Source organism: Diabrotica virgifera, chromosome 6 (assembly GCF_917563875.1).
Source record: "Diabrotica virgifera virgifera chromosome 6, PGI_DIABVI_V3a".
Classification (NCBI taxonomy): domain Eukaryota; kingdom Metazoa; phylum Arthropoda; class Insecta; order Coleoptera; family Chrysomelidae; genus Diabrotica; species Diabrotica virgifera.
The window spans coordinates 250,014,081-250,038,384 of record NC_065448.1 but is presented as its reverse complement, the minus strand read 5'-3'; the positions used below and the strand labels follow the sequence as shown (position 1 = coordinate 250,038,384).

The window sequence follows — 24,304 nt, the reverse complement described above, 5'->3', positions numbered from 1 at the left end:
TAGCGACCGTCATCGCTTCGGCGAAATAAATTTTTGAAGTGAAAACTTCTTTAGAGACGTTGTGCACTTTTTGGATGGGGAACAATATTAAATTAGCGACCGTCATCGCTTCGGCTAAATACATTTTTGAAGTGAAGACTTCTTTAGGGACGTTATGCACTTTTTGGATGGGGAAAATATTAAATTAGCGACCGTCATCGCTTCGTTGAAATAAATTTTTAAAGTGAAGATTTCTTTAGGGAAATTGTGCACTTTTTAGATGGGAAAAAATATTAAATTAGCGACCGTCATCGCTTCGGCCAAATAAATTTTTGAAGGGAAAACTTCTTTAGGGACTTGAAAGATGCCTCTGAGAAGGAGTATAGCTAGGTGATTTAGTGTTAAGTGGCCAAATAATTGTCAATGTTTAATATTGTCTGTGATCAAATATGTTATCATTTTCTGATTTAGTTAAGTGTATTTACATATTTTTATAATTTGTTTTGAGGATTACTAAACGACCTAGATTAGTCACTAGAGGCCAGGTCATATGTATAAAAAAAAATTGTTTTGAGGTTATAATGTATATTTTAGCATTTAAATTATTTTGTAATGATGGGTAAGGCCCGTAAATAAATAAATAAATAACAACAGAACAAATCAGCCAAAGTTTTAGTTAAAAAAACAAATTGTTTGCTTTCTGTGTGAAATTACAAAAATAAGTTTAAATGCTATTTAAATTTCGTATAATTTCCTGAGGATCATCTGCCACACTCATTTTACATGCAAGCATTTGTAAATTAACACTAGCAAGCACCAGCATTTGTGACGGGTATTAGAATTTTCTATCGCCACCCGTTTTTGTATTCGTTTTTACTTGATAAAAACCTATATTGAGTTAATAACTAATAATAAAAGACATATTTAGTTAATTTAAATAAATTATTTAATTATTTAAGCATAATTATTTATGCAGTAGAAAATTTTTCAGTTTTGCTTGTACAAGACCCACACACAATTCTTTTACATACATATATGACAAATTTCACACGTTTTTTAATTTCAATTTCACATGCTAAAAATAAATAAAGAAAAATAAAGAAGTTCCTTGCTGAAAATAAAGAAAAAAAAAACGTTAAAAATTATGGTTCATTTCGAAAACAACATAAATCCACAAACTTAAAAACATAATATCAAAAAAAATACGCAACATTTAGACTTTTTTGTCTTTCAGAAAGATGCATTTATAACCCATAATATTTATTATCCTTACTTAGTACCCAAATACTAATATAAAATATAGTGTTACCTCAGCATATCCAATTTAATGGAAAGATTTTTACGTTTCCTGAAAAATTTACACATTGTAACATGTCAAGGTTAATAAATAATGAACCTTGGTAACATGTAGGTATTGTTTTCGCAATGACCGATTCAATTGTACTAACTACCTACTTGTAAAAGAGAAATTGTAATCCTCAAATAAATATTAAAGTCCCAAATTATAAATTTTGTAAAATAAGTATGAATGAGTAATACAGAAGGTCAAAAAGAGAAAGCAGTCAAAATGATTGCTCTGGTGCTTCTAATAGTGTTAAATTACCATTAAAGGGCCGCCAAAGGTATATTCATCCTAAATGGGTGGTTGTAGTTTTGTATTTTTTATTTTCGTTTTGTATTATTTTTATTTTATATATTTATACTTTTTATATTATATGATATGCTTTTCTTATTTTAGAATAGAATAGAATAGAAATATGCTTTATTGTCACTGAAAATTATACAATTTTATGGACAAAGCTTAATATAGATTCACGAAAAAGATATACATAACAATAACAAATACAATTTTATAAAATTAGATAAATCGTCAATAAAAAAATATAAACAAGTTAAAAAAGTGAAGTAAAAAAACAAAAACCAATATATTGTAAAATTACTATAAATTGCAAAATTGAACATACAACATAATATAATAAAACACAAACAAAGGAACTAATAAGTTTAAGCTGCTGTATGTGACACCCAAATATATATAAATACACTTTAGTTACTTGTACATTACTGTGATTTCTTAGTTAGTCATTAAGAAACTCTTCTACTGAATAATATGGTCTTTTAGATAAATGAGCTTTTGTCATTTTACGGAACTTGAGAAAGGATGTTACAGATTTGAGTTGTAAAGGGAGATGGTTGTATAGTTTTTTTGCGGAATATAGTATAGATTTATTTACTAACTCAGAAGACGGGATCGGTAAATAGACATCAAAAGTTGAATTTCTGGTGGAGTAGTCATGATGAGGCCTTGCTGGAAAGACATGCATGTGTTTACGAATTAAGCAGACAGTTTCTAAAATATACAAAGATGGAAGAGTTAAAATTTCGTGATCTTTAAAGTAACTTCTGCAATGGGTTGTTCTTCTGAGGCCAAACAGATATCTTATTGCTCTTTTTTGTAATTTGAAAATAACATCAAATTGGGCAGCTGTACTAGACCCCCAAAAAGGAAGACCATATCGAAGATGAGACTCGAATAAAGAAAAATATGTTATTTTAGAAGATGGTAAATTGAGTTCCTTCGAAACAGATCTTATGGCATAGCAGGCCGAGGCGAGTTTCTTACTTAACAAATCGATATGAAGGGACCATTTGAGGTTGCTGTCTAAAAGAATACCAAGAAATTTTACAGAATCAACGGTAGAGATCTGGCTGCTATTCACAAGCAGGGGTTGAAGAGCACCTTTATATGATAATGCTACCGTTTTATCCACGTTAAAGGAGAGTAAATTAGAGTCGGACCAGGTTTTTATCGTAAGAAGATCAGAAGTTATAGTTGCATGAAGAGTTGCAATAGTTGAGTTGCTTTAAGTGATACTGGTATCATCAGCAAAAAGAAAAATTTTTCCATCGATTTTTAAATTAGTGATGTCATTTATAAAGATCAGGAAAAGTAGAGGACCCAATACTGAACCTTGTGGTACTCCACATATAATGTTTTTGAGACTAGAGTCAGTATCATTTGCTCTAACCAATTGTAATATTTTATACAATATACTTTTGTAATATTTTTAAAAACAAATAAAATTAAAATTATTCTGAACTGTTGTTTCTTTATTTAACTTCTTTTTTTTTTGAAAAAAGTACCAATGAATCCATATTTAAATTAAATATAAATGTAAATCTTATAGATAGAATTTACACAAAACCAGAATTTTTTATCAGTTTGTCTCTTAAGCTTTCGTTTCATTTTTTTATCCCCTAGCTTTCTGTACGCCTTACACCTTTTTATTATTAATCCATATTCATGTATTCCTTTTTCTGTCCTTTAGTTTTACTATTAAATCCTTCGTGGCTCTTGGCATTTGAACACTTCAATAAAAAATTGTATAGACATCAATTTCAATCATATTCTTGAATTAAAGTATGGTATTACCTCTCTGTTATTTGCAGTCTAAAAATAATCATACAAATATTTGCTTATACATATAATAATTATAATTGAACACATATAAAATGAACTGAATTATCAATCAGTAGTCTCTATATTTCAAACACCAGTGTCTAACTAAAGTCTCTACTCTACTGACCTTGATTGGCTTATTGAAATTTGAATTGCCCGCCAAAAGTTACATTTCTCTCAGCCAGATTTTGGCAACATTGTATTCCATCAGGCTTAACCAATGAAGGAGTAATAAGAAGAATGGAGAACAGCAGGGAGATACTGGATTCAATCAAAATAAGAAAACTGCAATACTTGGGTCATATAATAGGGGAGTGCAATAGGGCTTTTCATTCACAGTCATTTGTTTCGAGCTTCTGTCATGTGTCACATAATATTAATATATACGTCATACCTTATTGGTATATATCAATGATACAAACCAAAGACGTATGACGTAGATATATTAATATTATGTGACACATGACAGAAGCTCGAAACAAATGACAATCGATGAAAAGCCCTATTAGACCGAAAACATGCATTGTTTCGGAATAATTCAAACAAGCTTATATTTTTCTAAAACTTTTTTTGTTAGTTTATGTCCATGTTAAAGTAATAGCTATTTGTATAACAAGGCAGGAAAGTGCTACTTTTCCTCCCGAGAATGAAGTTTACTGCCCGACGCGTAGGGGAGGGCAGTAATCATCCAAGGAAGGAAAAGGCACTTTACTCCCATGTTATACATATGGTTTTTCCACCTTCCTTAAATTAATAACAAGTCATTTTTCATTTTTACTTAATTTATTTATGTAACTAAGAAACAAAATTTATTAAAACTAAAACTAACAAGTAGGTACAATATATCTGTCAACTGTCAAATATAAGTCAAATTATTAATGTAAACATTGTTAAATCAAAATAACAATTTACTGTTTTTTACCATTCTGCAAAATACAGGGTGTTTTATGAATAAACGTTAAAATGTATAGATGCTTACGTAATAGAAAATAGATATTGTACAGGGCGTCAATAAGTTATATTTGATGACTGAAATACCATGACGTCACTTTCACTTTTCCTCCCTAGGGAGGAAAAGTACAACTTTGCTCCCTACAATCAGGTCCGGAAAAGTATACTTTCGGTAGAGGTAGGTGGAAAAAAGTTTTACTTGCGGATTTGGCCGCTAATTTTTTATTAATTGTTTAAACAATAACAATTGTTTTGTATTAATAATTTTAAAAATATCGTTAAATTCATCATTTTACTTTGATCAAATATGTTTCTATTTTGTTTTTGATTATACTGAATCCGAATATGGCATTGCAATTTGAAAATTCTTATACATAAGCTCTTATACAGTATGTCTGCGTAGCTAGGAACCACATGGAAAACTTTTTATTATCAATTTTACGAAAATAAGTTATTCTTCATAAAATGCTCTGGATAGTCAAAAATCTAAAACTCAATCATCAGATATCAAATTTTATCAATTTTATACGAGTTATGTCAAAAATATGAATTTCGTTAAAGAGTAAAGTACCTTTATATTTCCGAATATCAAAAAATGCTATTATGAAAAGTTGTTTGAAATTAAAAACTATGTTTAAATATACAATTACATCATTCTAATCGAAAAAATTTTTTCAATTTTTTCTCAAATTACGGATACTCGTCATTTTATTACAATTATGATAACTATTTTATTATCACTTTTACGAAAAAAAGTTATTCTTCATAAAATGCTTTCCCTAGTCTAAAATCTAAGATACAACCATCAGATATCAAACTTTTTTAATTTTATACGAGTTAAGTGCCGTTATTATTCACAATATTTTAATTAGAAGGATGTAATTGAACACTAAAACAAATTTTTTAATTCCAAATAACTTTTCTTAATAACAATTTTCGATATTGTGAAATGTAAAGGTACTTTACTCTTGAGCGAAATTCATATTTTTTTACATACCTCGTATAAAATTAATTAAATTTGATATTTGATGATTGCATCTTAGATTATATACGATGCAGAGTATTTTATAAAGAAAAAAGACTTTTTTTTCGTAAAACTGATAATAAAAAAGTTATCAATAGGTTCCAAGTTACGCAGACATACTGTATAAGAGCTAAAAAAAATTTTTTGCTGAACATTTATTATTGTTGAAGTTTATTATTAAATGTATTTTAGGTAAGTTTTACAGAAAAAAGTTTTGATCACTTTCTATAAACATTTTTTTAGCTGGTAATTTTCGGTTTTTGTATTACACATTTGTTATCTTTCTTAATTTTCTCAAAAATAAATAGTTTATTTCATTTCTGATGTCAAATAATTTAGTGCATTTTAAAGATTACATCCTAAGCTTTATAAAAGCACTTATAAAACTAATAGATCTGTTCAAACTTGAGTAATACCGTCTTAAAGCGGTGGTAATTCTATAAAACTACTAAGATTTCAAAAATTACATTTTTTAAGACGTCATATCATTTGAATTAAATTTTTGAGATTTTTTTTGAATAAAACATCATTTAGTACGATGCTTGAAAGGTAAGTTGTGCAAAATTGAGGGTTTTACAAGAAAAATTGTATTACACATTTTTAAATCATTTTTAAACAAAATTCATGTAAGGCTCACTTTCCGCCCCCACCGTACTTATGCCCATAAATTTTATTTCTTTTTATTATAACCCTAAGATAGCAAAATTATTCTTCTTTTAGGTTCAATTTGTAAAATTTCATTTGATCCATTAGTTAAAGAATTACATTAAATAACTCAACCATGCACTTCGCCGGACGCGTTAGTTTACAGTGCGCCAATGTTTGTGAGAAGGGTGACTTTAGCGTTATAAATAAAAAATTATAGAAGATACAGATTTAATTTTAGAAAATTCTTTATATAAGGTTTTTTTTTGTAAAATTTTCTGAATTTTTAAATGGTCAAGTCAGTTTTGTTCTAAAATTTATATTTTCGGAGTTATTTAAAAAAACATCAAACTTCGTAGTTCATTTGTTTAATAAAAAATGAAGCACCCACTTCTCGAGTAGAACTTTTTGATATGTTGTTTATTAAACATTTCTTAATAAAATTACAAAAAGTTCTATATTGTTTGATTTTTTCCGAAGTGAAAATCTATATGCACTCCCCTATAACACGTAGTGACAGATATGAGCTTCTAAAATTAATAATAAAGATTCAAGGAAGGCGCAGCGTAAGTACAAGAAAAATAGACCAGGGCGCATCTGTAAAAATATTAGTATATTTGGACGTTGAGAGGTGACTCAAATTTTTTTGCAGAAATTGCTTGAAAAGGAGGACCTTCATATTTCACCCAGAAACACTTTATGATACAGTAAAACAATACTGTAAATTTCATTAATAGATTTTGCAAAATAAATTTTGCAATCCAGCTTTCGCAAAAAAAATTCATTTTTTCAAAATGTTACAAGACTGAAAATAAAGCAGATAGCAAGTTGAAATTTTTTTTGCTTATAGAAGTGTACTGTACCTTCCATTTGCAATTTTGCAAGATTAAAATCGATTAACACCACGGCGTCAGGAATTTTTTTAAATAAACATTAATTATTGCTGCTACGCGCAGAACACCGGATAGTTTGCTCTGATTGGGCATTCCAATGACATTTGATAATGATTGATACATTTTAATTTTTATTACATTTCTATATAAATAAATAAATTTGTTTATTGCAAAATAAAAACACATAGGTACTCTATCCTTTTAATTAACACTTTTATTAGCAAAAACTTTCTTTGTTCATATATTTTAACTTAGAGAATAAAAGTTTATTATTTTTAAACATATGCAATTGTTTAAACAATATTTCACAAACAATAATAAAATTAGTTTGATTTTTGTGGAATTAAAATATTAAAATACAACAAAATATAGAGTAAGAAAATAATATAATAGATAAAGATTGGAAGAAATTTTGGTGGAAATCAACTTGTGTGAATCGAACACCGCTGTCCTGCGCGTAGCACCAAAAATTAATGTTTATTTAAAAAATTTCCTGACCCCGTGGTAATTAATCGATTTTAATATTGCAAATTGCAAATGAAAGGTACAGTACACTTCTATAAGCAAAAAAAAATTCAACTTGCCATCTGTTTTATTTTAAGTCCTGTAACATTTTGAAAAAATGAATTTTTTTTGCGAAAGCTGGATTGCAAAATCTATTAAACCGATCTTAATGAAATTTACAGTATTATTTTACTGTATCATAAAGTTTTTCTGGGTAAAATATGAAGGTCCTAAGTGTGGCATAAATGGTTTAAAAACGTAAAAACCAAATACTTGTTTTTGTATGGTTTTTTCGCAATTATTGCTATTTTGCAACTAGGTTGACTATTTTTTAAATTTTTAACCAATTCTATATTGTAGGAAATTTAATTACGCAACTTCTATGTCAGAACAACTTTTCTCGGAAATGAATACTTTTAAAGTTATAATCAAAAAACGAAGAAAAAAATCGAATTTTTCCTTAATTTTTTGACATTTTGATTATTTAAACAATGTTCCGGGCCTTTTTGAGAGGGAGGATAACTCAAATATTATTATTTGATTTATTTTCAAGCAATTTCTGCAAAAAAATTTGAGTCACCTCTCAACGTCCATCTCAAAACAGATGCCCTGGACTAAAATGTCCTGGCTGAGAAATCTCAGAGAATGGTTTGAATGCAGCTCAACTGAATTCTTTCGGGCTGTAGTCTCGAAAGTGAGGATAGCAATGATGATTGCCAACCTTCGTCGCGGAGATGGCACGTAAAGAAGAAGAAGAAGGGCTAACTTTAGTCGCGTCTCTTTATTAAGGTTTATTATTTATTACATTACCCATTGTTGTCTTCTTCTTTAAGTGCTTTGCCCACCCAGAACATTGGCCATCAGTCGCATGATTTTTACTTTACCCACAGCTGACTTAAATAGTGTCTGGTGCTCACTCCATACCATTGGCGGAGGTTCCTAAGACAGGATGTTTTTCTGCGTCCGGAGCCGCGCTTTTCCTCTATCTTTCCTTGGATAATTATGTAGTATTTCATATTTCGGATTTCTCATTACGTCGGCAAAGTACTCTAATTTCCTTCGTTTTATGATATTCAGTACTTCTCTTTCTTTGTTTAGTCGCTGCATTATTAACGCTTTATTTGTTACTCTGTTCATCCACGATATCCTCAATATTCTGCAGTAAACCCACAATTCAAAAGCCCAATCCTTTTGAACTTTGTTTCCGTGAAGGTCAATGCTTCCATTCCACAGAACAAAATGCTGAACACATTGCAGCGTAATAAGCGTATTCTTAACGTAATTTTTACCTCTCTGTTGATTAGTACCTTTTGCATTTTCCTAAATGATATTCTCGCTTGCTCTATTCTGCATTTGATTTTGATGTTTTGCAGAATTGCGTGGATGTTAATTAAACACCGAAGTACTTCTAGTCAGTTTTATTTTAAAAGAAAACTCAATAATTCTACAAATAACTTAAACATCAAAATCAACATTTATTTTTTCTTGACACTTATTTTTTGCTTACAGTTGACATCTGACACTTATATAACATTGTTTCCAACTACATCATACAATAACAAAAATCCCCTAGATTTGCCGTTGCTTATTTTTACTGGGTATTCAACACCCCCCCTCAACGGTAAATCTCCTAGATCTAAATTAATTTTTTATTCTAAACCTAGCAACTCTCTAAATTTTTTAAACAGAGTTAAACCTAATGGTTTTGTACATATGTCAGCCTGTTGGTCACTTGTATTAAGATATTTTAATACAACAATATTTTCCTTAATTTTATCTCGTACAAAATGAAATCTAATATCAACATGTTTTAGTCTCTTATGAAATTCCGGATTTCTACTAACCCTTATAGCGCTTTGATTGTCTGCATGAATTAGAACCGCTACATAATCAGGTTTTATTTTTAAATCATACATTAAGTATCTTAGCCAACATGCTTCACTCACACATACACTTAGTGCAACATATTCAGCTTCAGTAGAGGACAAACTGACTGTAGACTGTTTCCGTGATGCCCATGACACCGTGCAATTAAAAACTTTGAATACATATCCTGATGTAGATTTTCTATCAGTACGGTCACCTGCCCAATCTGAATCTGAGTACCCTACTATCAAATTTTCCTGTTTATATTTATGTTTATAGTATATCAAACTCATAGTAACTGTGCTTTGAATATATCTCAATACTCTTTTTATTGCTACCCACAAATCGTTACTTGCACATGTTTGATACCTGCTTAATATACCTATAGCTATACACAAATCTGGTCTTGAGCATAACATTGCATACATCAAACATCCTATAGCAACTCTACATTTCTTTTCTATCTCTATGCTCTCAGATTTTTTTCGTTTGAGAAAATCGTGGTGAAAATTATTATCCATTGGTGTTGTTGATGGTTTGCAGCTTGACATGTCAAATTTCTTCAAAACATTTTTTAAGTAAACAGTTTGATTAATTTTTATTTTGCCTTCAGACAAATTTTGAGTTATGCACATACCCAAAAAATGTTTTATTTGACCTAAGTCGTTCATTTTGAAGTTTTTGTTTAAAATGTATTTTATTTTCTCAACTTCTTGATCATTTGTACCTGCCAACAGCAAATCATCAACATACAGCAAAATGTATATCCTACCTTTTTCATTTACTTTAATATAAAGACAATATTCATATTCAGATCTTGAAAAACTCAAATTTTGCATCAAATTATGAAATTTGTCATTCCAATTTTTAGGTGAACTTTTCAAACCATATAAGGACTTTCTTAATTTGCAAATAGTGCCCTCTTTTTCTTTAAATCCCTTTGGGAGTGAAATAAAAACATTTTCTTTAATATCCCCATTTAGAAATGCACTACAAACATCTACTTGATGAATTTTCATATCAAAAGTATTAACGTAAAAGCACCGTATACCGTCCGGTCTCCCAATTCCGTCCGACAAAGAAATTGCGCTCTATACCTCAGAGTTTCGTCGCAATCAGACGGCCGAGTAGAATTTTTGATAGGTTATATCCCCACTCATTCTACTTTTAGCACGCAGACATTTTACGTTTACTGTTGTCAGTGCGATTCAGTTCATTGCAAGTGCATGTCTTGTTTTAAGCTATACTGATTCCAAAAAAACATAAAGGTAAGGAATACTTATTTTCCATATTTTATAGATACTACGTTTAACAGTTATGTTTTTACTTATTTATTAGAATCTTTCATATTTATTTATTGTAAATATACATATATTTTTGTAATTTTTTTCGAACAATAGATTTTATTACCGAAATTAAAGTGGACGGAATAGGGTAATGCAGAATATCAAGGGGTTCTTGATACCGTCCTAGCGGACGGTATTAGGGATTAACTCCTTCAGTTTCAAACGCTTTGTAAATATAAGTCTTAGTTAAATAATATAATCCGACATATTTTAACCATAATATATATTTTGCTCCGTTTAAAAACCTAAATACGACCTATTATAGGTACAACTCATTTTAAGAAAATTAGTGTCAACTATTAAGTGAATTCGAAAATTCAATTTAAAATTTAACCCAAGAATGATGCATTTATTACCTATTCTAGATTTAATGTGTAAGTTTGGTTTAGTTTTTATTTGTAAAAAATGTTTATGGTAGTTCTTCCTCTCAGTTTGTATTATCAAGTATGATAAAAATGACTATCTAATTAGTAAAACTCATTTAAAGGAATTGGACGGACACAGGAACCTTCTGTCCTATATCCGTCCATGGTGGACGGACAGAGCTACCTCAAACTCCTGTTACCGACCCCATAAAATAAAAACTAATAAAATATTTTTTTTTCAGTTTTTTATTATCTGCAACTATGGTATACAAAAAGCGGATGAAGTATCCCCGAGAGAATATCCAAAAAGCTATAGAAGATATTAATTTGAAACGTTTAAGTATTCGACAAGCCTCCAAAATATACAATGTGCCTAAAAGTACTTTGTTAGATACTATGAAAGAAAAGTACAAAACTCCGGGCAATATTGGAGGGCCAACAGTTTTGTCCAGTTCCGAAGAAGACTTGATTATAAAATGGATAATCGAAATGGGTAACGTGGGATTCCCGGTAACAAGATCTCAACTTGTTGATTCTGTTTCAAAACTAATTCAAAATTTGAAACGAAAAACCCCATTTAAAAATTACATACCTGGTAAAAAATGGTACAATGGTTTTCTCGCTCGTCATCCAGAAATTTCAAAACGTGTTCCACAATCACTATCTTCTTGTAGAGCCGCAGTTACGGAACAAAATATAAGAAATTGGTTTACCCAAGTTCGGGATTATATGACAAAAATGAATTTTTTACACATTCTTGAAAACCCCAAGAGAATATTCAATTGTGATGAAAGTGGTTTCTATTTATCCCCTCAAGAAAAACAAGTGTTGGTTAGAAAAGGTGCAAAAAAGGTATACAGTCGCATAGCTAATGACGAAAAAGAATGTCTTACAGTTTTGCTAACTGTTGGAGCTGATGGTTCTGTACCTCCGCCATTAGTTTTGTATCCCTACAAACGGTATGTGTCAGCTGCAATAATAACGAACATGCCAAACCAGTGGGGAGTTGGGCACTCTGAATCTGGTTGGATGACAAGTGAGACATTTTATGAATACGTTACAAATGTATTTTTTCCCTGGTTGGAAAAGAACAGTGTTCCACTCCCAGTGATATTGTTTCTGGATGGACACTCTTCCCACATCAATCTGCCTATTACTGAATTCTGCAAAGAAAAAGGTATTATTTTAACAGCATTTTACCCCAACGCAACTCACCGATTACAGCCGTTAGATGTTGGTGTTTTTTATCCCATTAAAAATAACTGGCGAAAAGATGTTCGATCTTGGCGTATGGAGAATAACGGAAGAAAACTTCAACGGGCTGAGTTTGCAAAACTCTTAGACAAAACTTTGAAGGCTACAGTCTGTACATCGATAATAAAAAGTGCATTTGAATCATGTGGACTCTTTCCGTTTAACGAAAATCGCATTGATTATTCAAAATTAATAAAACCAATAGAACAAAAAGATTCTGATGATAAAATAACTGAATCAACATCCACTACAACTGTTAATGTTTATGATTCTAAACTACTTCGAGAGGTAGAGATACGTTTAAAGCCAGAGGTTGTTAACCGTTTTAGGATTGCTGAATCAGCGGCCCAACTAGAAGAAAAATATGTAGCATTGTATGATTTCTGGAAGAGTCTTCATCCACAAAATGTCGATCATGATAAAACTTTGGAAAACAATTTGCCAATTAATGCTGCTAACGAGACCATTGTTGACATACACTTCGATGAAAACTTTTGGTTTTGCAATAATGATACAATTGAAGCTACAGTCAAAGCAGATGGAGCATTGGTCTTAATTCCTTCACAGAATAGCAATTCTAGTTCGCCAAAACCTGGTCCATCAGCATCCAAGAACAATGATTGTGAGAATATAGACTATTATTTAGCAGTAAGTTCACCCCAAGAAAAAACACCACCTAAGAACAAAATAGTAAACACAACTCCTTGTAATAGCCCATTAAAAGATGATTCAATAGGTATAGTTTATTCTGATCAAAAAAGACAAGTACAAAATCAAGAAAAAACCCCACTTAAGCAAATTACAACAACATCAGAGAATAATAGTAAATATCCAACACCTTTCAAAAAAGCACTATTTTGGCCGGAAAGTTCTGCAAAGAAAAAAAATAATAGCACAGAAGACACCAAGGAAAGGAAAAAACCAAAGATTTATCCTACAGTAGCTATAAGTGATGAATTTATGGAACATCAACGAAGACTCAAAAAAGAAAAAGAGGAAAAAGAAAATGAGAAATGTGAACGAATCCGAAAGAGGAAAGCAAAAACAGAGATTCAACAAGCAAAAAAGAAAAAGTGTCCTCCAAAACACACACCAGGCATAGATACTGGTAATAATAATACGGAAAACATAAATAAAAAGAATATAGAAATATATTCAAAGGACGATTTTGTGTTGGTTCAGTACGACAGTGAATATTTCCCTGGTGTAGTTCTGGAACGAAGCAATGATACTTTGAGAGTTAAAAGTATGACTATGAATGGAAAGTACTGGAAATGGCCAGATAGAGATGACATTTTAAATTATGACTTTGATGATGTAGTTTGTAAGATTGCGAGACCTTCACTCATAAATAAACGCGGCGCCTATGAAGTTCCAGAAATTGAAAACCTAAAAAAATGAAGTCTTTTTTTTTATTATTTAATTCATTTGCAGTCATTAAGTTCGTTTCAAAACTTTGTACTTAAATAAAACTTATTTTTAAATTATTTGTTTTGTTTTTTGGCCATTTTTTTGCAAATTTATTTAAAAATTATTCATAATGGGTTTTTTTTGTCATAACTAAATAAATAGGACGGATAACGGTACTCTTGTGGACGGAATTGGGAAAAAATCATTAATGTGGACGGAAAACGGCTATTTGCGAAATTTTTGCATTTGGTTTCTTAAATAAGCAATTTTGTTGAAATGACTACTGTTATTATTATAAATTTGGCTCTAGTAAGAATTAATAATGCATAATAGCTTATAGACAGAATTACTTTAAATTTCAATGATTCGGAATTGATCTTTCAAACAATTTTATATATACCACTTATAACCGGTCGGAATTCGGTGCTCTTACGTTACACATGGCTAAGAAAATCCTTATTGATGGTAATTTTGCTACTGGACTATAAATATCATTAAAAAACATACCAATTTGTTGAAAACCTCTAGCTACCACACGAGCTTTATATTTCACTACTTTACCATTTTCATTTTTCTTTTTCTTGAACACCCACTTGCACTCAATGACTTTTTGACCATCACTACTTTGCACAAACTCCCATGTTTCATTTTCTAGCAACGCATTTATTTCTGATTGCATAGCTTTCTTCCAATTTTTACACTCACTACTGGCCACTGCATCATCATACGTCTGGGGTTCTTCATCATCACTAAAAGTCAACAAACTCATTTCGTCATCATCCAGAACATAATCATCATATCTTGAGGGTCTTTTTATATGTCTTCTCAGGTCATATCCATGCTCCTGCTCTATTTCATTCACATCTTCAACACTGCTATCAGTTTCGAGGTCACTCTCACTGCTTTCTTCTCTATTATTTTGAGGTTCTTCTGCTTCACTGTCATCTTCTTCTGACTTTATCTCCTCACATATCATCTGTATGTTTTTATTCATGTCTGTCTCCCCATTTTTTATTTCTATGGTTTTCTCGGGCAAAAATATGACATCTCGATGAATTTCAACTTTATTTTTGTCTGGGACAAATATTTTGTAACCTTTTACATCCTCACTGTAGCCAATAAAGAAACCAAGCATATTTTTTGCATCCCATTTTAATCTCTTCTCTTTTGGGACATGCACTGATACTCTAGAACCAAAACTCTTGAGTGTAGAAATATTATTGACTTTCTTTTTGTACCATAATTCATAAGGTGTCACATTTTTTATGCTACTAGGGCCTGTTCGGTTTAAAACATACACTGCTGTATGTATGGCCTCTGCCCACAAGTTTTTATTCAACTTTTGCCCTTGTATCATAGTTCGGGCTGATTCAACTAGGGTTCTATTTTCCCTCTCAGCCCTACCGTTCTGCTGAGGCGTATACACTACTGATCTCTGATGTTTTATGCCTTGATAGTCAAGCATCTCCTTTATTTCTTGGTTTATAAACTCTAAACCGTTATCTAATCGTAAATTTTTCATCTTGCAGCCTGTCTCTCTCTCGGCTAATGATATAAAATTTTTAAGGTGTTTCTTAACTTCTGATTTATTTTTCATGAAATACGCATACCTATAATTTGTATAGTCATCCTTTAACAACAGGAAATACCTATTTCCCCCTAAAGACTCTTCTTCCATAGGGCCACATACGTCTGTATGCACTAATTGTAATGGCTCACTTGCTCTTGATTCACTTAACTTGAATGGTATTCTGTGTTGTTTACCTGTTAAACACTGTTCACACACGAATTTTTCGTCTATAAAATCAATGTTATTTTGCCTTAAAAAGTTTCTCACATATGTAGTATTTTGATGTGCTAGTCTGCAGTGCCAAACTCTCAAACTTTCTGTTGTTTTTGCAGAATTACACTCTGATGAAAATACATCTACTAAACAGCTGTTTTCTTGAACTTGACCGTCAGACAAGTTTTCGTTAGGGGTGCGTTCCGAAATTAAAATATTTGCAAAGGTTTCAGTGTTTTGTTCTTGTGAGAATAACATTTTGTATAATTTGTTATCCCGTGTTGCCAATGCTCTTATTTCTCCTTTGTCATTATAAAATTCACATTTTTCATTGTTTGAAAACATCTTATAACCTTTATCTAAGGCACATCCAGCTGAGAATAAATTAAATTGTAAATCTGGCACAAATAATACATCTGACAGGGTTGACTTTATAAATTTCTTACCATTAAATGCCCATAGAGTTATTTTTCCAATACCTTTAACTGGTAATTTTTCTCCATTTCCGACTTTTACTTGTTTTTTATAGCTTATCTCTATCAATTCTTCAAACAGATCTTGATTCCAGCACATATGTTCGCTAGCTCCTGTGTCCAAGCACCATTCATTTTTATTTTTCTTACTCCCAGTATATACCATGAATGCATTACTGTCAATTTTATTTTCTTCTCTGCTTGTCTGTTGTTTTTCATTTTTATTTTTATTAAACCAACACTCTTGTAAGTTGTGTCCTCGTCTTTTACATTGACTGCATACTTTTATGTCTTTCTGGCTATTATTATCTCTCTCTTTCTTCTTGAAAAAGCAATTTTTCGCAATATGGCCACCTCTGCCACAAAAATGGCACTTTAATCTGGTTTTCTTTTGCCCTTTAAATTCTCTGCTTGTATCACTTTTCATCGCCAATGCTGTGCTGCCCTGTGCTGACTTACTTCTTTCTTCTTCGATAAGTAGTCTTGATGTAAGTTCATCTAGGGTTTGTTTATCAGATGGTACGGATTCCCATGCGGATCGAAAATGCTTATATTCCTCTGGCAATGCCATAAGTATTTTTGTCATGATCATTTTATCGGACAGCTCTTCACCAGCTTGCTTTAGCTTATTTTTTATCTCTTCAAGCTGTGATATGAATGAGGCAACATTTTTACCTGATGAAAACTCCAAGAGAAAAAACTTTTGTTGCATTAAATGAATGCTCACCTCTGACTCTTTGTCGTAGACAGACTTCAACTTTGTCCACATATCTTTCGAGGTCTCACAGGATAAAATGTGTGTCATAGGGCCTTGCTCTATTCTGGTTACTATAAATTCTTGTGCTTTTGAATCACTAGCATCCCATTTCTTTTGGTCATCTCCAGTAGTGCTCGGTCTCACAGACTTTCCTATTACTATGTCATAATAACCACGGCTTTTTAGCACTACCCTTGTTTGAAATTTCCAGGCTACCCAGTTGTCACCACCACTAAGTTTCAACGCAGCCGATGAATTTTCCATTTTTCGGATTTATGTTTTTCTTTTTTTTATGTATATATACTCGAGCTTCTTTTTCACCTTTTTTTCAGCTTTTCTTTTTTTTATTTTCGTTGGCCGCGGCAAACTACCGACACAGGCTCTTCAACACTGACTTTTTTACTGGCGAAATACTCACGAAACAAGTGATCTGGGCCCATAACCTGATGTTTTGCAGAATTGCGTGGATGTTAATTAAACACCGAAGTACTTCTAGTCAGTTTTATTTTAAAAGAAAACTCAATAATTCTACAAATAACTTAAACATCAAAATCAACATTTATTTTTTCTTGACACTTATTTTTTGCTTACAGTTGACATCTGACACTTATATAACATTGTTTCCAACTACATCATACAATAACAAAAATCCCCTAGATTTGCCGTTGCTTATTTTTACTGGGTATTCAACAGATTTCCTGTGAAAAATTCCAATTTTCATTCACCCAGCAGCCTAAATAATTGTATGTTTGTACTCTCTACACTCTACACCATGTCTCCATTTATTCTAATATCTGCCAAGTTATTAGCAATATTTTTGTTTTTGCTGATGCCTATCTATTGAGTTTTCTTTATGTTTATTTTCAGACCCATTTGTTGGCTATGGTTCGTCACTGAATGTAGGAGTGCCTGCAAATCATCCCTGTCTGTTGCTAACAGAACTGTATCATCAACGTATCTATGTAAGATTGTTGATGACTATTCCATTGGCAATTATACCCTCTGTTCTGTCTTCTATTGCCATTGTTGTAGGATATGCAATGATGAGTGCGCTAATAACAGAGACATGTTAACAATAGACCAGGCTAGTTATATGCCACTCAATGCATCGGGGTGTAATAACACCAATATCAAGTATGGTGGTCTAGCTATCTTTATCTGTCGTGCGAGTGTGAGCGTATCTACCAAGAGGTGGGAGTAATGGAACGACACAAACACAGAGGCGGCGGCCCTCATATGTTAGAGAGAGAAGGCTAGGCGCCGGTAGAGAGAGATAGATAGACCACCGAACCGAACTGCTCCGCGTTACGATATTTTTCGGACCTGGCCTAATCTACTTGTTATTATATCTATGGCTAATAACCGGCAAAATAACGTAAAATATGGAAAACATAATAGGTTGTGGAATAAAAAGAGATGAAACTAGTAGAGGTGTAAAATTATCGATAGGAACCTATAAATTTACATTACATTACATAACGTCTGTGAATGGAGAATTTTATAAAATTCTCCTGTCACAGTGACAGTTGTCAAACTCTTCCGATATGTCTAAAGGTGGGAAACTACTATGTAATATAATGTAAATTTTATAGGTTCCTATCGATAATTTTAAACCTCTACTTAACTATATTTATCTCTCCTTATTTGACAATGTATTATGTTTTCCATCTTTTGCGTTATTTTACCGGTTATTAGTGCGCTCATCACTAAAATTTGAATTAATTGCATTTTAAAATATAACCATTTTGGTTTTTCCTTATTAATACAATCAAAATTTAGTCTAGTCTAGACGAAGCTGCTTAATACGTCTCTGTTAAGTTGCCACGTCTGCTGACAACTGGGTGCAAGTGAGAAAAGTTTATATGTGGAACTGGTCTTTAGAGGGAGAAAAATGCATCTACGGTAAGAAGAAAACTGCCATATTTCTCCGAACAAGTGCTATCTCACTCTATAAGCTTGTTCCTAATGCGATAAACAAAGAAAAACACTTTACCTAGGTAAATTAATGTAGAATTTAGAAATGAGATTGTGATATATTTTTTGTGAAAATAAGTGTTGTTGTAATTGTTTATTAAATAATTTTACATTAGTAGTGTCTGTGCTTTTCTTCACTGTTAAGTGATTTGATATCAAGTTTATAATTTATTCTACGTGCATATAACTTAATTTAGGGTGAATAAATATGTTAAAATGAAAGGAAACAAGATCAATGCTAAAAGCTGAAAGTTAAACATATGTTTCTGTAAAAACGTGAGTAGCATGATTTGAAAGTATTTATATTATTTATAGTGTTCTAATACTGAACAGTTATTACTTTATCTAACTGCTGACGTGCTCTATAACTTCTGACAGATTATCAATTACTTCGCCCATTGTAATTTTTTTTAAGTTGTCCCATATTAATCTTATTTAAGCTGTTATTATTATAGTTTTAACTCTGCAATTGGTAATACGTGTGCTTATTTTTGTGTGTTATTGATTTCTTGAGCTTATAAAGAAAAATTATGACTGTTCAAAATAAAAGTTAGGTTAGGACCGATGTCAGATTTTGACATAAGTTTTTTTTTAAATCAAGGTAAACGATGTCTTGGATGAAGAGAAGAGGTCCAAGTACACCTAGCCCTGCTCCAGCGCCTGCAGTACCTATGTACAACCCCAATCAACATTCCGCAACACAAGAGGTATTCTATTTTTGTGACTACTAGCAGCAGCTCACTTGTTACCATTGTAAATATACTGGTGACAAGTTGGCAGGTGCTTATTTTTTAGTATAAGTCCAATAATGAAGCACAGTTTTACATCAAACCTAACATTTTATAGTTGACTGTAGTAATATACATTGATACACCAGTTCCGAAGAGTCACAAGTCTGAATTTTAGTGATTTGCAGTTAAGTATTGGAAAGGGCTTCAATAACTTATATTCAAGAGTTCCAAAGGGCAACAACTCTATAATAACATTTTGTGAAGATGTCACACATATTTTGTCATAAAACGATAATTATTTTAGTTCCAAAATGTAACAATTCGAATTGTTACCCTGTTTTCTCGTAACTAACCATGTTTGACTTTTTACACTTTGAAACTGGTGTGTCGACATGTATTCTATCAACTATAATGATGAATCAGCTTAATTATGCAGCTTCAATACTGCGAATATGATTATTTACAAACAAATAAGTAATTTGCCTTATATTATCCTACATAAGGCAAAATATATATATGTATTCCTCTTATTATAGCAAATTACTATCTGCATTTGCAGTTGTGTCCATAAATGGATTAACAATGATAAATGTACAACCAGCACGAAGATTATAATTAAGGATTTCCACAGTTTTTACTGTATTCCTTCACTCAACTGTTCTTCCTGTTTTTCCAGTCCCCTTCCTGCAGATTTCTTCTTTCAATTGCTTCTACTTCATTCTACTTCATCTATGAAAGATCTTTGGGGTCTGCCTCTATCTTCTTTCTATCAGGCTCCCCTCTTTTATTCTGTTTATCCAACATTTTTTGTCTGCTCTTTTGGCATGTCTGATCCAGGTTAATCTCTTCTTTTCTATGTAGTCTATTATATCTGAGTTCATTCCTATTCTTTTATTAATCTCTATATTATGTATTCTATCTGTACTTGTTATTCTGAAGCTTCTCCTTAGGAATTCCATCTCTGTTGATCTTATTTTGTTTAAAAACAGAAACTCAAGATTAAAAACAGAAACTAAAGGAACTAGTATAGAATAGGCAGACAAATTATATGAATGTATGTCTATCAATGGATTCTGATTCTGTTTCTATAAATGATGAATGTATAAAAAATATTATTGGGCACTATGGTTTGTTTTTAAACCAGGAGTAAACTAAAAAGACAGATTCACACCCAAGAAAGTCACTGGAAAAATCACCAAATACATCTCTTTTGGTTGATCATATCAGCCTTCAATGGTAATCCATAAATATTATATTATACTAATACGCCGCTAAAGAGTTCTAAAAAAAAACTGTTTTTTATATCAAGCAGACTAGAAATCTAAAAATTAAGAAATAATGCAGAAAACTCAAAAAAATGCTGATATAACTTAATTAACCTATGAAATGCCAATCGTGTCAAAATTTTATAAATGTCATTAGTAACAAAATTTTATAACAGTGGAGTAAACTTGCCCAAGGTTGGACCAACTACAAACAAGCATTATGGTGCGGTAAATTTGAATTACTCCTCTTGGTTTAAAAACAGACCATAGTCAATTCTTCAGTGTTTTTCATTTTAAACATATATCGTCAGTGTCATAACAGCTAGTTATGAGCTAAAGCCTTCTTCAAAGCAATCATCCATTCACTCATGTCTCTGACATCTCTTTTCCATGCTTCAACTTAAATAGAATTTAAATCATCCAAGTTGTCTTGATACCTACTTAAGGCTCAGTCTTTCTCTGGCTTGTCCAATTGGCCGTTTTTGCTATTTTACTATCATAGTAAAATACACCACTTGAGAAAGGCACTCTGCCGAAACAGTTGTAGTAACATTAACTTATAATAAATTTTGTGCAAGTATTGAAAACAAAAGTTTTTCAGTGTTTTATTGTTAGATAAAATGAATTTCCATCAGGCAATGGTCAAATCCATCAAATTAGAACAATTTTAAAACGCCATTTTGGAGGGAAGGCTAGGGTCACCTAGGGTTAGTGTGACAGCGGTGTTAGTGTGACAACATTAAATACTAATTTATATTGTGCTTTTATATTACATAATAGGATGTTATATTACACTTCTATTGCATTTCAATAGATTATTAAAAAAAAACTGTTTCAGTCCCTTCTGTTTTTTAGGTTAAAATCATAGTATTTATTTATGTGTGTATTTTAATTCGAATTTGAAATTTTGATATATTAAGTAGTCCAAATTTGGGATTTCTTCAAAATTATTTGTATTTAATTATGATTTTTTCTCTGCATGGTATTGCATCACTTATTTTAAACATTTAAACTTATTTTTGGCCCAATTGGCTAAAGGCCCAATTGTCTTTATCTATTATTTTTTTAGACATGTCACAGTAACCCCACAGATTTTCACACTGTGGGGTTTCTGTGACAGTGAAACATGGGTATAGTGTGACATGTGTCACTATCACCACTAACTACCTTAGTTTGGTCAGGTTATGGTTGACAGTATCTTGCAAACGTTCATCAGAAGAGCAAGGGATCGCTGGGTCATCATCTATCACTCTATTAAAATAGCACCAAATCACTGGCCAATCCTCCAGTCCATTACAAGGGTGTCAAATCACCGAACTTTCTGTTGGGCAAGAAACACCAGAGAAAGTAATTGATGGATTCGACCGTTACTTGATGGAAGTTCATTTTATCTCACAATAAAACACTGAAAACTTTTGTTTTCTATACTTCCACAAAATTTATTATTTACAACTATGTGACTACAGCTGTTTCGGCAGAATGCCTTTCTCAAGTGATATAATTTACAATGTGTTTGCCTTTTTAAGTCTCTAACTGAAGAGGTTGAGGAGTGGGGAGCTGTTTGTCTCGAGTTGGTCATTCAGAATTATATCTGTATTTTTCAGTTTATTAATTTCCATAGATTCTAAAAAAGATAGCTTAAGGCTTTTATTTTGGATATGCAGAATTTGAAACTCTTCATTGAAAGAATGATTATGATCTAGAAGGTGAAGTGCGTATGTAGAAGTGTCTGTTTTTCTATTGTTGAAAGCCCTTTTGTGTTCTGCTATCCGTTTGTCAAAAGTGCTGCCAGTTTGGCCGATGTACGTTTTCGGATAGTCACCACAAGTTAGTTTGTACACACCACTCTGTAGTTGCTTTTTCTTTCGGCTTTTATTGTTCTTAATATATTTGCTTAAGTTGTTGTTAGTTCTGAAAGCTGGTATTATTCCTTTCTTTTTTATGTATCTGGCTATTTTTGTTGTTATCTTGCCAGTATATGTGAGAGAGCAGAAGGTACTGGGTTCTTTCTGTGGTGGTGGATACACTAATTTCAGGGCTTTCTTATGGAGTTTTTGATTTAAAATTTTGTTAACTGTTTGTTCGTTATAGCCGTTGTTTAAACATAAAAAAGAAAGGAATAATACCAGCTTTCAGAACTAACAACTTAAGCAAATATATTAAGAACAATAAAAGCCGAAAGAAAAAGCAACTACAGAGTGGTGTGTACAAACTAACTTGTGGTGACTGTCCGAAAACGTACATCGGCCAAACTGGCAGAACTTTTGACAAACGGATAGCAGAACACAAAAGGGCTTTCAACAATAGAAAAACAGACACTTCTACATACGCACTTCACCTTCTAGATCATAATCATTCTTTCAATGAAGAGTTTCAAATTCTGCATATCCAAAATAAAAGCCTTAAGCTATCTTTTTTAGAATCTATGGAAATTAATAAACTGAAAAATACAGATATAATTCTGAATGACCAACTCGAGACAAACAGCTCCCCACTCCTCAACCTCTTCAGTTAGAGACTTAAAAAGGCAAACACATTGTAAATTATATCACTTGAGAAAGGCACTCTGCCGAAACAGCTGTAGTCACATAGTTGTAAATAATAAATTTTGTGGAAGTATAGAAAACAAAAGTTTTCAGTGTTTTATTGTGAGACCAGAGAAAGTGTTTGAGCATTGGCTTCTGGAAAAGATAGTTCAAACTAGCATAAAAAGAAAGTTAAATGAAGAATTGATACTGCAGAAATAATAACAAAAGAAGAATACATAAGTTATTTAAAGACAAAAAGGCTGAGTCCATTAAAGGAAAACAGAAAACCTGTCCAAAAACTATCAATAAAAAGTCAAACAAAGATGAATCAGATAGTGATGAGGAGATAGAAGATATGTCTTTAGGGGAAAGTGACGAAGCAGAAGAGGAATTCTTAGAGGAAACTGCGACACTAAAACCTATAAACGAAGAAGATATCAAACAAGGCTATTTTATAGTTGCAACTTTTATGGGTGGGAAGCGTGGTAGAACTGCTTTTCGGTATGTGTGTGTAATTGAAAACTTTTTTGATGACACATGACGCTAAAGATGAAATAGAAGTGGAAGGATTAAGAAGTGTTGATAAGGATAAAAAAGTTTTGTTGTTAATGAAAAAGACAGTTCGTTTATAGGGCTTTTCATCGAGTGTCATTTGTTTCGAGCTTCTGTCATGTGTCACATAATATTAATATATCTACGCCATACGTCTTTGGTTTGTATCATTGGTATATATCAATAACGTATGGCGTAGATATATCAATATTATGTGACACATGACGGAAGCTCGAAACAAATGACTGAATGAAAAGCCCTATTAGAATGTCCCAGATTATAGGAATATTGATGGATCCGATATTATCCCTTAATGATGAAAGAATTCGGTATTCTTTTAATTGAAAAGTTGATGTTTTTGAATGTTAGATGTTACTGAATTTGTAAAATAAGAAAAAGTTCTCAATAAAATACCAACGTTTAATAAAAAAATTGGTGTTTTAAATAAGAAATTTCATATTTTTTTTCTAAAATTGTCGAATTTTTAAATGCCAAAAATTATTACAATGTTTTTGTAATGTCGTTCTTTGTCCCACCAAGGCAC

At 31.7% G+C, this 24,304-nt stretch overlaps 2 protein-coding genes across 9 annotated transcripts in view; both read left to right on the top strand.

Annotated features, from left to right (window-relative positions):
• The first annotated feature begins 10,383 nt into the window (after positions 1–10,383).
• Positions 10,384–13,774, top strand: LOC126886825 (uncharacterized). The gene is made up of 2 exons (XM_050653898.1): positions 10,384–10,590; positions 11,276–13,774. Exon 2 carries the CDS (start codon positions 11,295–11,297, stop codon positions 13,686–13,688), a length of 2,394 nt encoding a protein of 797 aa, XP_050509855.1. The 5' UTR covers positions 10,384–10,590; positions 11,276–11,294; the 3' UTR covers positions 13,689–13,774.
• Positions 13,775–18,512: 4,738 nt separating this feature from the next.
• Positions 18,513–24,304, top strand: part of LOC126886824 (protein transport protein Sec16B) — a 114,759-nt gene continuing 108,967 nt past the window's right edge. For 6 of the 8 annotated variants that reach the window (XM_050653897.1, XM_050653894.1, XM_050653893.1 and 3 more), the window contains exons 1-2: positions 18,683–18,960; positions 19,286–19,391. In XM_050653897.1, the coding sequence (XP_050509854.1) occupies positions 19,293–19,391 (99 nt within the window). In that variant the 5' untranslated portion in view covers positions 18,683–18,960; positions 19,286–19,292. Of the gene's footprint in view, positions 18,961–19,285; positions 19,392–24,304 lie in introns of all 8 variants that reach the window. The other 2 variants (XM_050653891.1, XM_050653892.1) reach the window with 2 other exon arrangements.

Bases quoted from the DNA above. Each gene is read 5' to 3' on its own strand.
- LOC126886825 (XM_050653898.1), top strand. From the start codon at position 11,295: ATGGTATACAAAAAGCGGATGAAGTATCCCCGAGAGAATATCCAAAAA.